The 17,186-nt window shown below is 40.6% G+C and overlaps 1 protein-coding gene across 6 annotated transcripts in view; it reads right to left on the bottom strand.

Moving 5' to 3' along the window:
• The window catches only part of TGFBR3 (transforming growth factor beta receptor 3), a 163,302-nt gene that overhangs the window by 18,715 nt on the left and 127,401 nt on the right, over window positions 1–17,186 (bottom strand). For 5 of the 6 annotated variants that reach the window (XM_076337720.1, XM_076337723.1, XM_076337718.1 and 2 more), the window contains exons 6-12: window positions 14,297–14,465; window positions 11,784–11,931; window positions 6,835–7,024; window positions 5,258–5,583; window positions 4,214–4,363; window positions 2,305–2,436; window positions 1,879–2,046 (exon numbers count right to left, since the gene is read on the bottom strand). In XM_076337720.1, the coding sequence (XP_076193835.1) occupies window positions 1,879–2,046; window positions 2,305–2,436; window positions 4,214–4,363; window positions 5,258–5,583; window positions 6,835–7,024; window positions 11,784–11,931; window positions 14,297–14,465 (1,283 nt within the window). The remainder of the gene's footprint in view (window positions 1–1,878; window positions 2,047–2,304; window positions 2,437–4,213; window positions 4,364–5,257; window positions 5,584–6,834; window positions 7,025–11,783; window positions 11,932–14,296; window positions 14,466–17,186) is intronic. The other variant, XM_076337722.1, reaches the window with a different exon arrangement.

Below are 17,186 nucleotides of genomic sequence, written 5' to 3' on the forward strand. Positions count from 1 at the left end.
ATGTGTACTTAATCGTATGTGCTGCATGTATATTTAAGGAAGAGCCTGCCAAATTTTCCTGTGGTCTATACAGAAATGTTTGGATGCTACGAGTTGTGCAGTGAATAAAGGCATTTCTCATTTTTTCTCTCCCTTATGTCAGCAGCAATCAAATTAGAGACGAAGGGATGTGCTGAAGCATCTAAGCAAGAAAGACCATCTTCTAAAAAGAAGAGAAATAAAGACTGATGAATGAAAGTCAAGCTGCAGATACTGACAGGTAAACAAGCTGATAGTGTAAACTAGTTAAAAAAGAGATTATGGCAAGGTGGACAGGCATACTACAGTATCATGAAACACCATCAGGTAAATAAAAGGATAAATGATATCTCAAGGAAAGAAGAGAACTACAGGAGGAAGGTGAGACCAAAATATGGTAAGAAAATGACAGTAGAGGACAAGGTAAAAAATGCCAAAAGATTCAAATACAAAAAACATTTTCAGCAGAGAAGGAGAAGGGAGATATATAGTTTTACAGATTATGACCTAAGCAATTTATTGACCAAAAAACCAAAATACATTTGTTAATAACAAAAGCAAGACAGAAACAAAAATGGAAAAAAAAAGCGTCAGCTAAAAATGGAGTCACAGAAGTTCAAAACTGATACAGATTTTCCACTGTGCAAGAAGGAGAAACAGAAAAAAAAGGCTTCTGCCAGGACAGGTGATGAAGAAATCAGAACATCTGTCTGAATAAACAGCTCCAGAACCAGACAAATCCAGAGGGCTCGGAGCCAGGGGGATTCATCCCAGATCGCTGAAGGAAGCAGCCGGTTTTATCCAAATGAAAAAATAATGTCTTTTATAAACATATTCTTAACCGAGCGTGACATACTTTCTTTTTGCTTCAACTGTCTTAAGTACTTTTCACTGGGTAGAGAACGAGGAAGAGACACAACACAGTGAAACAATGAAAACTGCACCAATGTCAAACGGGCCACTATGCTTATCATGTGCAACGCGGGCTCCCAAAGAGGAACTAACTTGGGCAAGAGAAACATGGCACGGCACTGCTTCCGTCAATATACTCATTTTCCCAGTCTTATAAGCCCATAGCTCACCGCTCCTTGATTTACTCATATATAAACTGGTGATGCTACTTCATTGCCAATGTTGTATTTATTAATGCCTACTGTTATTTGAAAAAATGCAAAATTCTGTTCACATGACTATCTTTAGAAATTCTGACTGTATTGGTTTGACATTCCCCAGATTTCATAAGCAACTTAGCAACACATGGCAATATTACCAGGTCCAAAACGCGCCTGAAGTCAAGGGTACCTGGCTGTTGACTTTGCTGTTCTTATTTATCTAAAGCTGTTAGATCTCTTGTATGATAGCATTCAAAAGGATTGTAACTGGTGTTTGTAAGTGCATCGGAGAGAGATCAGAATCTGTATTAACTTTGTAACCCGAGAACGCTAGCATATGGAAGACAGACACTTGCAACCATTTTTTGCACGTCTACATCTTTCAGATGAGGGTCAGCCATACTACCCAATAAAATGAACTCTGAAGTCTTCATCGGGAAATGCCAGTTCAGAGCAGGAGCTCAGAGACCACCTTTAAGTTCTGCATAGAAAAGCAGATTGCGCAAGAATGACCAATTTACCTTGTAGGTAAATTCATCCATTTTGCAGGAATCCTTTGGTTTTGACCCAAAACATTGTCCTGCTTCTTACCCCACGGTTTCTGTTCTCTGCAGCCACCAAAGTACCTACCTGTCTGCCTAAAGCAACTGCACAACGAGACCTTTCAACTGACAAGAACAGATTTGGCTCAGATGCATGGCCTTGCAAAATGTTTCCGTTAGTTTGAAAGCCTTTTTCAGTTTGTTACCTCTACATATATTGGCCCATTCTCAGCAACAGAGAAGAGTCCTTGGGAGGGAGCAAGGAACAGATCTGTTTTGTACAGCTCCATGTTGAAGGTCACATTGGTGATGTGTGGTTCAGGAGGCCAGAACATGCCTCTGTCATCCTCTGGCTGGTGCAGCGTGCAATTAAACTGAAATGAAAAAACCAACACAAATACATCCTGAGTCAGGAGCGGTAGCTGGATAAGGACAAATTTGGAGTGTACAATACAGGCCCACCCACGTTCCGTCTACTTAGTGCAAATCTTCAACAGGGTCACAAGAAATACAAGTGAGACGAAATGTGTTAAAAGACAAATTAATTGCTATACAATTAATGTAATTTATGTGAAGTGCCTATTACAATAGGCATTTCTCTACTGTCAGGTGCAAATCCGAGAGTAACATACCGCTATTTCACGCCAGCTTGAGAAAGCAACATCTCCCTCGTCAGCATCCCCTGGAAATCCATTATCACCTGATTCCATGTCGTCATCATCAAAGCCGCTGCTTTCAGCTGGTGATGACAGCTGAATGACAATCTGCACAAAAGGTATTGCAAACGCATTAGGTGATAACTGAGCACTCTCTCTTCATGGTTATTATTTTCTTCTCTCTTCAGAACAATGCAAAGGCCAAAAGAAGTGCACCAGCTAAGCAGACGGTGAAAGCGCGTCTTAAACAGCCTTGTGCTGAGCACGTAAGATACGTAGGTTATATTTAGAGAACGCCCCTTAGTTTGTTTCCAGAATTCAGAGCCAGCAAAGACACTAGTCTGGGTGCCGGTGTCTGAATGAGCACCCTAGCATTTCCATTCTATTTCTGGTATTTCTATAATCAACATTGAAAAAAGAAATGGCTTTCTAAAGTGATTTTTTGCAACTTACAGTTTTCCTTAATGCACTCACGGAAAATCACTGAAAGTGTTAGGGTCATTACAGGATTTTCTCTTCTGTCATTTGCATTTTTTTTTCCAGAGATGTACACCCAAAACCATGATGCCCCTTTCTTAATTTTTCCCTTTGTTTTTCTCTGACATTCTACTGAATTCCCCCTCCTTTTTTATTTCCTCCTTTGCACACCTCTCCATTTCTTCACCTGAAAATTCCTGGTTTTGTTTTCCAGTGTTCTGCACTCTGCTTCTGTATGCCCTGCGGCTCCTCAGCTAGTCCCCTCCCTTCCAGGACTTCATCTTTGTTTTCTTGGACACAGAGCAACTGCTGTTGCATAGTGACATATACACCCTTTGAGACTCCACTGCATGGTGTTTATTTTTTAGAAGGAATGCTCCCAAATTCTGAAAGATACCATGCATGATTCTAAGTTTAAGTGAGTAGCCAAGACTATTAAAAGACACGATGGAGAAAGGAGGGAAGAGGAGGCAAATACCCATTTTAGTTTGGACCATAATAGAATATAGGGACAATGACAGTATTTAGCTCCAGACGCGTGCTATTCTGTAGTTTGGAGATGTTTCTATCCACAGTCTTGGTTTGGGACTGTTTCTAAAGTTAGGTGCTACAGACTTGCCAGTATAGAACGGTTTTAACCAGGCAAGGTCAGATCAGATTGCCTTAGCTGTGTTTGGCTTGGACCACAGGCTTTCCATCATTTGCCAAGGTTACTTCTATGTACTGGAAAGCTCAGCAAGAGAAACGTGTCATTACTTTCCAAACCAGATTAGCTGCACTGTACTCAAGCTCATAAGCTGAGCCAGTCTTCTCCTTAGCATCATCACTCATATGCAAGTATTCAGAGTCCCTTCATCACGTACATCAACTGATAGCAAATATTAATCCAAATTATAAGAGAGAAGCATGCACAGATAATGTCTTTTCCTCACATTTTGAAAGCCTTTTTCACACACAATTTTGGAAGAAAAAGTTTCACTTAAAATAATTCAGCATATGAATTAAATGGTATTGCTTTGTGCAATCACAAAACTTCATTCCTATTCCTCCTTACAGCTACGTAGTACTGCTTATGTATGGGTACATCAAAGCTGCAGAGGGAAAGCTGGTGCAACTTCTCTGAGACCGGTACAGATGGTCCCCAAAGGGCAGCCATGCAGTTTTGTAAAAGTACTTAACTCCAACTCCTCCTCTTTCCTTTAGGATACTATACGACCACAGGAGCACACTGAATGTGCAGCCCTCATACCTCCTTGAATACAGGGACTGTAGCTGCAACGAGGTTTGAGCTAGACAGGAAAAGATCACGATGCCTCCTTTTTGCTAAGACTAAAGCTAACTACAATGGCTTCCTTGTACCACTATGATGTGCCGTGCAGAAGGCAGCTCCTCTTTGTAAAATACTCACAGAATTAAAATAAACAATCTTGTTCAAGATATATGCTGTCCGAGTCCCGCATTTGTTCAGCGAAGACTCCAAAATGAAATGGGTGCCATTCATCCCGGCTTTGCAAGAGTGATCCAGCAGCGAGAGTTCTGTCCTTGTGTAGCCGCTAGCCTGAAACAAAGGCACTTTGTAAGTGGCTGAAACACAATTGTGTTAGGCTCTTGCTTCAAGTGCAGCGCAGAATACTGTTCATGACTGCTGATAGGAGGAAGTGAAGTTCATTGTACTGACACCCAGGGAAGGTCACTCTCAAAATGCTGTTACACATGGCACGCAGGGAATAAATGTAACATGGAACAAAGAAAACAACAGGTTCATTATTAATCTGCTGATTAATAATGCTGACTCTGGTCTGAAATGAGCTAAAAATGCTGTCTGTATCAGGCTCTTTTCCACAATGCAAACGGACACAAGCAACCTGTCAGCTGGTAGATGGTAAAGACGTATCTATTCAGGTCTCACACAGCTATCGAAAGCAGCTTCTTTGTATTTTGGAGATTAAAAACTCAGACTGATGTCTGAGTACGGTAATCTTTTGACAGAACCAACCCTGCAAAGCTTTAATCAGAAATCCCTCTACAAACTACCGGATTGTTGGGAAGAGGAAACATGACCCTGAGTTATGGCAAAGAATACCTACAGTAGTTTCCTCACCAAACTATTTTTTGGAGGGTTGGGTGATGATGGCTGTAGATCTTAGAATGTTTATTTTTTCAGTCAAAATACAAATAGGAGAAATTTCTTCACCGAAAGGGTTGTCAAGCACTGGAACAGGCTGTCCAGGGAAGTGGCTGAGTCGCCATCCCTGGAGGTATTTAAAAGACATGTAGATGTGGTGCTTAGGGACATACACGGTTTAGCGGTGGACTTGGCAGTGCTAGGTTAACAGTTGGACGCAGTGATCTTAAAGGTCTTTTCCAACCTAAATGATTCTATGGTTCTATGAAATAAAATGGTCTGCGCAAAAAAGCCTGCCCAAATTTGAGAATAAGAGATCACACCAACCTGCAGAGAGTCTTTTTCTACAGCTACTGTCATGACTTTGTCATCACACTTTATTGACAGGGCTACATGAGCACTGCCCTGAAGCTCTTCCGGTTCTTTATGTTTCGAGAGGGAATGCTCAAAGTCATGATTTATTAACGTATCCACTGAACCCCTGGACGGGAAGATTCCTTCTCCCACTGTGTCATGTCTTCCTCTGTTAATGTGAAAAGGAAAAGTCAGGCCATCACTTAATGCAGGATTCTTTGGGGCAGGGAGTGGGTTGGCACCCAGCAATTCTGTCAGCTCCGGAGGAAGGGAATGGTCTTCTTCATCATTCATCTCTTCTGAAAAGAAAAAAAGAAGGGGGGGGAAAAAAAAAAGAACATTAGGTTATTCAATATTTTTTCTAAAAGTATTCAGAACTAATCATTTTCATACAGAAAAAAAAAATTATCCAGAAAGGAAGCTCTTTAAGGACATCCAAAGCAGCATCTTTGTACTTTTCAGGTAACTAGCCACAATTCCTCCACTAAGGGTGTAGTTGTTACTGAGGCGTCTAATCTTGGTATATTTAGTCCCTGCTAGAAATCTCACTAGGAGTTGAAAATAAGCTTTAAGGAGTGGGCCTATTTTCTGCAAAAGGCAACCACAGAGGTAAAAGAAACATCACATTCAGCAAGTACGCTATTTTAGTGCTGCTGAAATAGCCCAAGTGCAAATCATGGGGTGAAATTCTTCCATTACCTGCCCCATCACAAATTCAGTCACTCCACTGTTGTGGAACTACTTGCATAACCAGAGTGAAGTTACACGAGAGTTAACTTTACATTGAGTAAATGAGAACACTAACTATCTCCTGGCTTATACACGCAACTGCTCAGGACAGAAATCTCAACGTTTGGCCCAAGCAGGTAATTATCTGTAACCCATGAGAGTGCAACTGATAAAATTCATGTGAACATAAGCTTTATCAAAACAGCTAAACAACATTTTTAGTGGTTGAAATTCAGAATTAGTGAAAAAGCAGATGCCACTCCACTAGCTTCAATGGACCCGGATATCTTTACATCAGCAATGATTTCGGCCAAATAACTAAATTTTTTTTAATGGTTGTATTTATTCTGTTCACTCAGACTTTTCCGGTAAGCCAGTTTTGTCCCTAAACAATTTAAATGTTCATTTAGTTGTCTCAAGGAAACACTATGCTCATACTTTTGGGGGGGGGGGGGGGGGGGGGGGGGGGGGAATCAAAGCTGCACTTTTTAACCAACAAGATATCCAGTTGCTGGTCCATTCCAGTGAACACTGAGCATGGTCAGCTATAACAGCTTGTGAGTTGAATAAACTATAACCATGTAATTCCACCAACATATCAGGAAATAACACAATTTGCCTGGACTTTTCTAATCAAAAAGCCACAGATTTTTTTTTAACCAGCGTTCATAGATATTACCAGCATTCTTGATGATGAGCAGTGAAAGAGCAACCCCCAACAATTAAGCTTCAAAACTGAGAAAGCACCTTTCAAATCATCGTATCCCTGGAAATACAAGATATTTTTTTTTTATATGCTAAAAGTCCCTCTTCAAGCTTACCTGTATCTTCAAGTTGCAGATGAAATCTGTTAGCAACAGGGGCTTTTGTGTAGGAAGTAACTGGACTATAGTTATGCTCATAAGCCCACTTAATCAAGCTCTCATGCGATGAGGGAATATCAGGTATTACCGATTTACTCATAGTCATGGATCGTTCTGTTTCCTTTCCAAAACCAATACTATTTGATGTCTGCAAACAAAGAAAAACTTGGTTCATGTTTTACCATTTAAAACTTGGTTCATGATTTACCATTTAAGGATACTTAAAATGGAATAGTGACACTGATCAAACATGCTTTTTAATCTATTTTACTCTGTTAAGTAACAGCAAACTGAGAACACCTGGGAAATAAACCAAACACTGCCACCTTAGGCACAGAACTGCTGCACACATGGAGAAAAGCCCCCCCTCCCTCCCACCCCCTGCCTGGAGTACAATAAATCAAGGTGGTCGGAAACTGTTAATCCCTAAACGAGACAAAGACGTATTTACAGCCATTTGTATAATGCTGTGTTTTCTTCAAAACTGAGTTGAAATGACTTCGAAGATGAGGTGAACTCAAGATGACAACTGATTTTTTCAAACGTCCCCTTCATTTCTTTGATTAGAGCGTTACTTCAGCTACGTATGGGAAAACCTTTGTTCAAATGAGCATTACTGAAAAAGGCAAAACACAGCACGCTCACGAAGTAGAGCTGATACCAGCTAATGCTTTAAAGTCAGCTGGCACCGAGGACAGTCTGTGCCTCTCAATGAGCTTCATACTAGAAATGTTGTGTGCCTCCTGCCAAATGTTGAGTATGTTAAACAGGACTGAATTAAATGCTTAATAGAGCGATAAGTGAGAGCATGTGCATTTATGCAAGGCCAAACTACTTAAAAGACAACATGTACTTTCTGCACATAAATAAAATCTAAAATTTAATTAACAACGTAAGTTTTAGACAAATACATTGATACAGCAAACTCATAAATACACGTGCCGACTTCTTAGTTTTATTATTAAATAATTACAAATAATAGCTCATCAAAGTTGGCCATGGAATACAGATGAGTCACACAGCTTTCGCTTTACTGTAAACATTTTGCAAAATTTCAAATTTTCTTGTCCAAATGGCCAAGTCAAAGGAATATAACAAGCATCTCTAGCTGTTAGAGGGGCAGTTAGAAAATATTCACTCGTATCACACTTTAACTTGCTTTTACTTGCTTGGCATCTTAAACTTAAACATGTATTCACACAAAGCTAAATACATATATATTTATTTTTACAGTCACAACATTACTATTATCACTATAACAATCACATCAATGACTACAGAAGAAGCTGAACATGCTCGCAGCAGGAAAGGCACGACGACCCACTTTTCAACGATTCCTGCAATGTGATTGAATTGCACTTTCTATATGCAGATGATACCATGGAATGCTCTACAACACACACTTTCATTTCCATGCCTGATTACCTTCTCCGTCATACAGGCTGCATTTTTTTTTTTTTTTTAAATCCCCACTGGTGCCCCTCAACGTGAACAAATCTTAATCCTCTCTCACTCTAAACGTCAAAAGATTGACTGCACTGATCTCTTTCGCCCAGATCGCTTTTAGGTGGTGGTCATATGGCCCTGCTACCCAGCGTCGCAGAGCTCGGTTGCACTTCTGTACCTGACCTCAGAAATGGAGCTTTTGAACCAAGGAGTGACTAAAGCTCAGAGCGTCCTGACGGAATGGCATAGTTTACCTTTAGCTCCCTCCCTCATTTCTTCCTAATGACCCAGTTCTGCACCCTTTAAAACACTCACAGCTTCACAGTTGAAGTTAAAGGGAATTTTAGTTGCAGAGTGTCTGGTTTGAGGATACTGTTACCAGTACAGTTATCAATGACTAGCAAAGGCCACTGAAGATAAGAAACAAAAAGGAAGCAATAGGTATCCTAATTTTAGTGCCTTATTACTGTTTTGGATCAAATAATCTTTTATTCTTCAACAGATACAAATCTGGCCATGATTTATCACACATTCATATAACCACACAGCTTTGACCGGTTGGAATTATTACGCTACCCCAACTTTACTGGATCTCTCTCTCTGCTTTCCTTTTCTTTTTTTGTCATGAGGAGACAGCTGAACAAATATTATCTCAGAATTTTACTGTCCTAGCTGGCACCTGACCGTTTCCAGGGCTTGTTTATACCTCTCCACTCCACGCTGAGCCTGCAAATGTTCAGTCCTGCATTGCCTCAGTGAAATAAAACCGAGCACAATGGCTTGCAGGAATAGACACACTTGACTTGCCTGCCCTGCCAACACCTTCACACGCAGCGTATGAAACCAGGCAGAGTCACCTACTAACCTACTCGGAATAGAGAGAGACCATTTCAGAAACCGGCGAGCAGTTGTTCTCATGTAAAGAACAGTCCCTCCAAGCTTTTGAAACCTTCACAGGTTTGCTCTACGCATTTCACCTCTCTCGCTCTTTGCCCCTCAACACGCTTGTTCTCTTTGAGATAAATGGAAGCTAATAGAACTTATCAAACCTTTCTGCAATTTCACGTCTCTGTCCACTGTGCAACCTACAGGTTTGGAAAAGGACACCGAAGCCAAAGGAAACAATGTGAGCGGCCGAAAGTCCACAAGCACAGAAACGCACAAGCACTGCACGGGGGCTGACGTAAGGACAGACTGCAAACAGGAGCTAAACACAGCCCGGGAGGAAAGCACTGCACGGGTATGATGTGCAATTACTTTACCTAAACTATTCCCATTTTACTTGGTTTTGTGCCGATCCTCTTTCAGAGTTTCAAGAAACACAGCAAGCTGGGAGATGAGCTAGATGACCTAAAACGTCTTTTTCATTTTTTGTCTATGAACTTAGACCTTAATAACTCACAGTCCTGGGTTTGAGGCAGCTTAGCACTAACCTTTCCCTCTTGGTTTGCCAATCCCCTCAAGACAATTCTGATTCGTACCGAGGGCAAGAAGTTAGGAAAATTGAAGCGCATGGAACTGATTCAACTAATAAAAAGAACATTGTGAAACATTACCTAATTGTTTAGTAATGTTTTTATGCATTGTCTAAATTTGGGCTTGGAAAGGCCTTCAGCTTAATAGATACGAACAGATCCTAAATACCGGACGTACAGGCTTTTTAATGACATGGGGGTGTCCAGTTCCCTCCCACCCCCCCCTCTAAATAAAGGAGACCAAACACACATTCAGAAAAGGAAGCATCTATATAAATGAAGCAGTACAGCAAACAGCTACTCACAAATCCTAACATAAATATACAAAGTCTTTTATATACTGACATTTCCATATGTTATTACTTTCTCTTTTTGTTAATCTAAATAAAACGTTACCTTCTGCCACTTGTTACAGAAATGATTTTCACTTATACTTTTTACTTATACTTTCAATAATTAATAAAGAAGAACTTTAAAATAATAGCAGCCTTGCTTTTCTATACTCAAGTGCAGCACTTTAGACATTTTAAAATCCTCTAGAATTCCTCTCCCTGAAAATTCATCATCCATAAAGAGGTAGCTTCGTGGATATGAAATATGGTACTTTGGCTATCTCCAAGCATGAAGTGAACTAATGCACAACTTATCCTGTGAAAGTAGACCCATATAGGCCTAAATATACAGTGGTGAACTTCATGTAATAACCCAGAATGAAACTTCCAAGTCAAGCATTGTTTTTTGCCCTTCTGCTTACAATCCTGGGCAACTAACCTTACCCTTTCTCTTTAAGGGCTGATTATTTAGGACCTACAGAGGGACCAGAACATCCTTTCCTGTCCATAAACTAAAGATGCGTCAGGGATCAAAAGGGAATTTCATCATCCACCCTAGATAATTTTTCCATTCAATTTTCCGAGCACCACTGTAATTTATTTCCTTTTAAATCCCTCACTCTCCAAATCTAGCATGAAATCCTGCTTACCAATCTGTCGCCTTAGAAGATTTAGATCAAGCAGCCTTTGGATCCTGTCAGAATTGCCCTCGCACATGTTAAAAGGAGAAAGCTACTAAGCAAAGTTAAATTCTTATAAATACAGATAGCTGGAGTTTGAAAATATATCTAAGTTACTGCAAAACTGTTAATCAGGAGGCCGCTGAGTGGTCCTGAGCAAACATTCAGCTCAACTGTACAATGCACTCCTAACTGATCACTGAAGACAGAAATAGGCCACACATTTATAGGCTGCAAGATCAGTCCAATTTTATTTATTTATTTATTTCAGATTAAGGGAAAACACATTTCCTTAGTAAAAATGGTGTTGAGCCACAAAGCCTGTACCAAAAATCATTCTGAATCAGAACCTCCAATTATGCGTAAGTATAGTTTCAGAAGTTTAGCTTTAGAGATCCTGGTTTTAATTTTTTAAAAACTTATTATTTGCGGTCGCAGAGAGGTGAGGTCAATTTGACCAAACCCTTGCTGGCCGCAGAAGCGCTGGCAGGGAAGAGGGCTAGGGACTACTACAACCACAAGTGGAAGGAGTAAAAAAGTTTCCACCTCTGAAAGGACGTGGGCGTGTGCTGCATATCTAGGGTTATCCATTCTGCACTCACAGTCATCTTTCCAACTTCTGAGGTGAACCCGTAGATCCACTCGCCAAAGTCACAGCAAAAAGGTAGACGAACACCCAACTCGGTGTTTAGGGTACTTCAACAGAAGTTGAAAAGACATAGACCCTAAATCCTTGCGCTAACCACCTGGCTTCTGTGATGTGCTGGTCAGTTTAATATTAAGAGTAAAGGAGAAAAAAACCCATATAGTTTCTGTATTTACTCCTTGAAATGCAGTAATAATTAAAAAAAAAAAGAGCAGCTAAGAGAGAAAACATTCAGAAATCAATATGGTCTAGCACTATATCACCTTTAAATGGATTCTATACCGTAGCAGTATGGTATCTCTCAAAAAATAAAGGTGCCTTAACTTACAATCACTTCCAGCTTTCCCTGGACATCATGTGACTTGATAACCCAATTGACAGACTTTTTGCACTTGAGAATAAGTACGACGTCTCTGACAAGCCTGGCGCCTGGTTGAGATGGTTTAATGTCAACGATTATATCCACCTGGAAAGCACTGTATGTGGAAAATAGAGAGAAAGTTAGACCAGAATGCCAGAAATTTTCAGCTATCAACCTTCTTCCAATCCATCATGTTTCCACTGTCTGGCCAGCTGATTAAAATGCTGGAGATTATCCCAGGCAACACAACATGTGCAAAACAGATTGTTATTCCACATATGCTTAAATGATTTTGCATAACAATAGAAACAAATACTTTTTAGACAAATAATATTTTTGTCTCTTGTTTACAAGAAGCGTGCTACTCATTTCAGCTATTATTTAGAGCAGGTTAGTTATAAGACTAGCAGTTTGCTTTATAAAGTAAATATTGTTTTCTTATTTCACTGTGACAGTGCCTAAATATAGCTGTTTCAGTTTCCTCTGGCTGTAACTGTATTAAAGCTCAAAATAATACCTTAAAAGAAGCAAAAGACAAATTAAGCAGGTTAATACCAAAAAAATGCACAAATACTATATTGGGGAGTGTCTCTGCCTAGGCAGTTAAATTGTGGAAATTACTTCGCTTAGGATCTTGCGTGTGTTGAGGAATTAAGCCGTTGTATTCAGTTTCCAGTACTTCTGGATATATACTTACTTTAAAAAGAAAAGAAAAGCAGATGTCCAGCCTACTGCTTGCTGGAAAATAGATGAACACTATCCAGATTTTCAAGACCTCAGTAAAATAAGTAGAGCAAATGGGTTTGTACCCATCAATAACATCTCGTCGTGCAAAATATTAATTCAACAGAAAAACCTTTACTTCCAGATCATCTTATGGGGCCATATGTCATAAGAATGTGCTCATCCCCAAGTAACAGGTTTCAACTAATATTCTGCACTGAGACTTAGTGTATCTTGGGACCTTCGTTTCACCTCCTGAAGTTTTACACACGCCCAGCTCAGCTTCTGTATGTTTCTTTGTGGATATAAACTTTGTAAAGATAGCTGTGGATAATACGTAAAACTAAGAATGAAGCAAGAGGAATTTAACTTACTACTTTTTTTACTTTTAATAACAAAACATTTAAACATTTTGCAGTGTTATCATCTGAAAAACAAATTCCTGTCGTACTATCAGCCAAAGCCAAAAGCCCAGAGGGCTCGGAGACAGGGCTGTCACTGCATGACACTGAAAGGGACTTAATGATGTTGATGCTAAAGAACAGCTCTGTTCAGGATGGGGCTGCAACTCCCGCCACACAGAGGCAGATCATTTGGGCTTACCTACTCTACTTCCACTGCATCTCAGCACTTTCTTACTCTCCCAAGGTTGCTAGGCAGGAATATTCCCAGGCTCTGGGTTCGCCATGTTGCAATGAGATAACTGCCCTTCTTGCAAAAGACCCCTCCTCCCACCGCTATCTCCCTGTGTGATTTATTTCCTCCTTAGGGATGGGATGTGCTCAAATGCAACTGCATGAGGAACACAACTGGACAATGCTGCATATCCAGTGTCTGCAGTACGCAGACAGGATTTTAATTCTACCATATCCCTGATGAAATTGTACTTTTCTTCTTGCAAAGGGAAAACCATCTAAGTTCCATAGCAAATTTCCGTTCTAGCAGCCATATGAAGAAAGCACTTACGAAGAGCTTTTCCAGCTATGACTATCTGAAGCAAACCCCATCCATGTGCTCCCACTAAGACCTAGGAAAGACCAGCAAAGGATGAATGTTTTAAATGTCTTACCTCCCAAGTTTACAGTACCTTTGACAATTTAGATAATCCTCATAACACGTACAGAGAGTTAAGTAATTTTCCCTAACCACTAGTTACAAATGTTTTTGGTCAGTGGACTACTGTCAACCCTTAATATTTCTTGCAATTATAAAACTATTCCTTAAACTCAACTGTAAACTTGACAGAAAATACTGTTATGATTCTGCAGGCCATCTGTGGAACAACTACCGTGGACCGCAGACAGTTACCAGGACTTCTGGACCACTGTTTGGGAGCCACTGCCCTAGGCCTTGCTGCCAGTCATCCCTACCTGTGACAGGTCAAGATTACTTTTAACCTCTCTCTCTCACCTCCTCATACAGTGGTCCCATCTTAAACCCTGTCAGATGCTGCCCTTATTTATATTCCCTTATTCACCTTATTCTTGGAAAAATTTGATTGATTGAGCAAGAAAGGGGGCAGGATACAGCCCATAAAAACTGTGCTTTGCAGTCTTGTCCAGAAAAATCCTGGGATCGCGAAGCAGAATCCAAAATCTTTACATAGTGAAGAACTAATTTCTATTTAAGGCAAAGTACTAAGGTCCAAGCTCTTCTTGTAAGGATGAAATGGCTACTTCCATTTGATTTTTCAATAGACAGGTGAAATCTTTAGCTGTGATTTCAAACAGATTTCGTCTATTTAGACGATACTTTACCTGTATGGATTGGAATTTGGAGTGATTAGTTCAATGATATGAACCTCTCTTTCTTGGACTAAGTTAGGCATAAGGCACCCCTCTGCTGTTTTTGGTTGTAGGTATCCCGCAAGGTAATTTAAAGAGAGAAAATTCTTTTCTATGTTGCACGAGGGAGGAAAAACTTGATCTGGAGGGGAAAAAAAAAGAAAATATATGCACCTTTACACACAGATATCAGCTTACATGCATGCATGTACCGCGTCTACTTCAGTGTGGCACTATATTCTACGACATAGGTCTTTAGGCTAAAAGGTATATCTATTATCTATCATAAGCACTTATGACAAATCAACATAATAGTGAAAGGGAGATCACTGTTGGAGTAACACAGCACACCTCTGATGTAAAATATATACTTCTAAACTGAACAGTTTCTATTTACGGACTTAAATACTTAATGAAAGAAAATCCCTACAAAGAGAAATCTGAAATCAATACTGAAGCAAAATATGCGAGCATTTTTCAAAATGAATAAAATACATTTAATTTGTTCCTCACACCTTTAAAAAAAGATTTCTTTCTTTTGAAATTAACTCATAGAAAGCTTTTGTGATCAATTCCTTCTCCCTTTAGAAAATGTTTTATTCTTGTTATTATAAACTTACCCTATTTAAAAGATCACAGAAAGTATTTTCCATTTCCTTACCCAACATATTTTCCTATATATTGTGTAGTCAGAGTCAGTGCTGTCTAGAAATACTGCAGTTCTCTTGCGCATGGAAAATTGAATATAGCAAGAAAAGGATGAAATCAGTTGTTGATATTAAGGAAGTCTGACCATAATATCCATAACTGAAATTAAGAAATTCTAGAGTAGATATTTAATCTCTCTTTTGGTTTTAACTGTCTGCTGATCACGAGCATTAACTAGTGTACAATGCAAAACATAAAAAATAGTCAGTCGGTATGAAGTTCCCATGCACAGCCTAGACTGCTGTACCCCAAGAAGCAGTATCTCCATTGAAAAATAAGGGGGATACTTTGTATTTCTGAGATAGTGTTACATATGAATTGTCACAATACACAGAAGGACTAAGTATCATGTTCAAAGACACAAAGTCCTGTAAGAATATAATTCCAAATGGCTGGCTCTTTGACCTTTGCTTTACAAAGAAGGCTTTCCTATTAAGATCAGTAGCAAGATAGAAAAAAGAAAAAAAAAAAATCAAATATAATGGATTATGCATGCACAACTGTGGACAAAGTCTTACAAGCTGAGCTGAGACCACTGTTAGCATTTGCTCCCTAAATAAGAGCTGAAATGTCACCCTTGAAGCGCATTTGTGTGTGGTACACAACTTTGCAGGGAGACCAGAGACTCCCGTGACCCTGGCCGCTGCGGAAACAATTAGGGGAGTTTCTTCTCCTGATCTTACACAAAGTAGTCTTTGAATATTAACCTTGCTGTCTTCCCTGCAGTCTATGAAAGCTGTATGAGGCTGTAACTATTCATACTGCCCAAGCAAAGGACTCCTCTAACATCTGGTATGTGCCCTGCCAGACTAGCCTTGAATGCAGCTGCAGTTCTGCCAGCTCCTCCCACAACAGCAGACAATGGAAAATGATCCCAAATGGCCTACACTGAGCTTGAATTTATATATACATACACACGCAGACGGAGATACTAGGTATTTGCTTCTCAGCTGCCGTACAACACAATTCAAGCCATAAAATAACAGCCTCCGAGTAGTTTGTGGATAATTACCATACGTGCTATCGTTTGCCATTGCAAAGAACTTGGTTCCTGCTCCTGGCACTTCCATTAAACGTCTCTGGAGCTCTCAAGAGCCGCTGCTCTCGCCGCCACCAGCGCGGAGGCTCCCCAGCCTGGGCCTCCGCTCGATAGCACGCTTTTCCTCTGCAGCAAATTTTAACTCTGTCACTGGCTACTTGACGTACACATTTACTTCCCCCCTTCACCAAAATGTATTTACTCTTGTCTGTGCCAGTTACCGAGATCTGGGCTGGAACAGAAAAGAAAAGGGGATCCATTTCATCTTTCTTTGCTCATTACACTTCTTTTCTTTTTTAGTTTCAGGGCTGTCTACTTACTTTGCAAAGGGACTGCAGGTGCCTGCAGTCAATTAAAAACCATACTAAACCAGCCAGCAAACGGTCAATTTATGGACCCTGTGCCTCTCTAATCTCCACAGACTCCCAATATGGAATCAGACGTGAGATTCGCCTGTAATACCCTCAGCGGAGGGTCTCTGGCCAGTGCGCCCGGGTGTCGTGGGGCCCCGCTCGCCAGAAGGCACGCGGTGGAACTGTGCGCAGCGGCTGGCAGCCGCCTTCCCCTCCGGCATGTGCCAGGCTGCTCGGATGAAGATGGAGGGCTGCACACTGGGATCTGTAGTTTCTGTGGGCAGCACCTCCATTTCCCAGAGGAGGACAGACACCGTCTGCTCTATTCTGCACAAATTAGGTGTCATCTGCAGGTTCTTGGCTAAATTGGGTAAAAGTTGAGTATCCCAGCTTAAAATCACGAGGAGGTTTTTGTGAAGATGGTCGCTGTTAATCAGGTGTCACCCTCCAAGACAGGCGCCCCGGGCAGCAGCAGTTTGATTCAGCAATAAAAATCCCATCCAAGCAGAGCTTGCCTTTCAAAGTGTGAGCTGGGGATAAGCGAGGCATTTGGGATTTCCCTCAGCCACTCTGATGGTGGGGTTTTTTCATGTGGTTTTTTGCAATTTACTAGCCCTTAGCACGACGGAGATCAGAACCTCGACTGACATTTAATGGCAGGGTATAAATGCGAGCAGGGAAGGGGCTGCAGCAGTCTCTGGAGGGAGGGTGGAAACTCTCAGTGGTACTCACCCCCCAGCAGGACACACAGCAAAAGCCTGAC

Source organism: Aptenodytes patagonicus, chromosome 5, assembly GCF_965638725.1.
Source record: "Aptenodytes patagonicus chromosome 5, bAptPat1.pri.cur, whole genome shotgun sequence".
Lineage (NCBI taxonomy): Eukaryota > Metazoa > Chordata > Aves > Sphenisciformes > Spheniscidae > Aptenodytes > Aptenodytes patagonicus.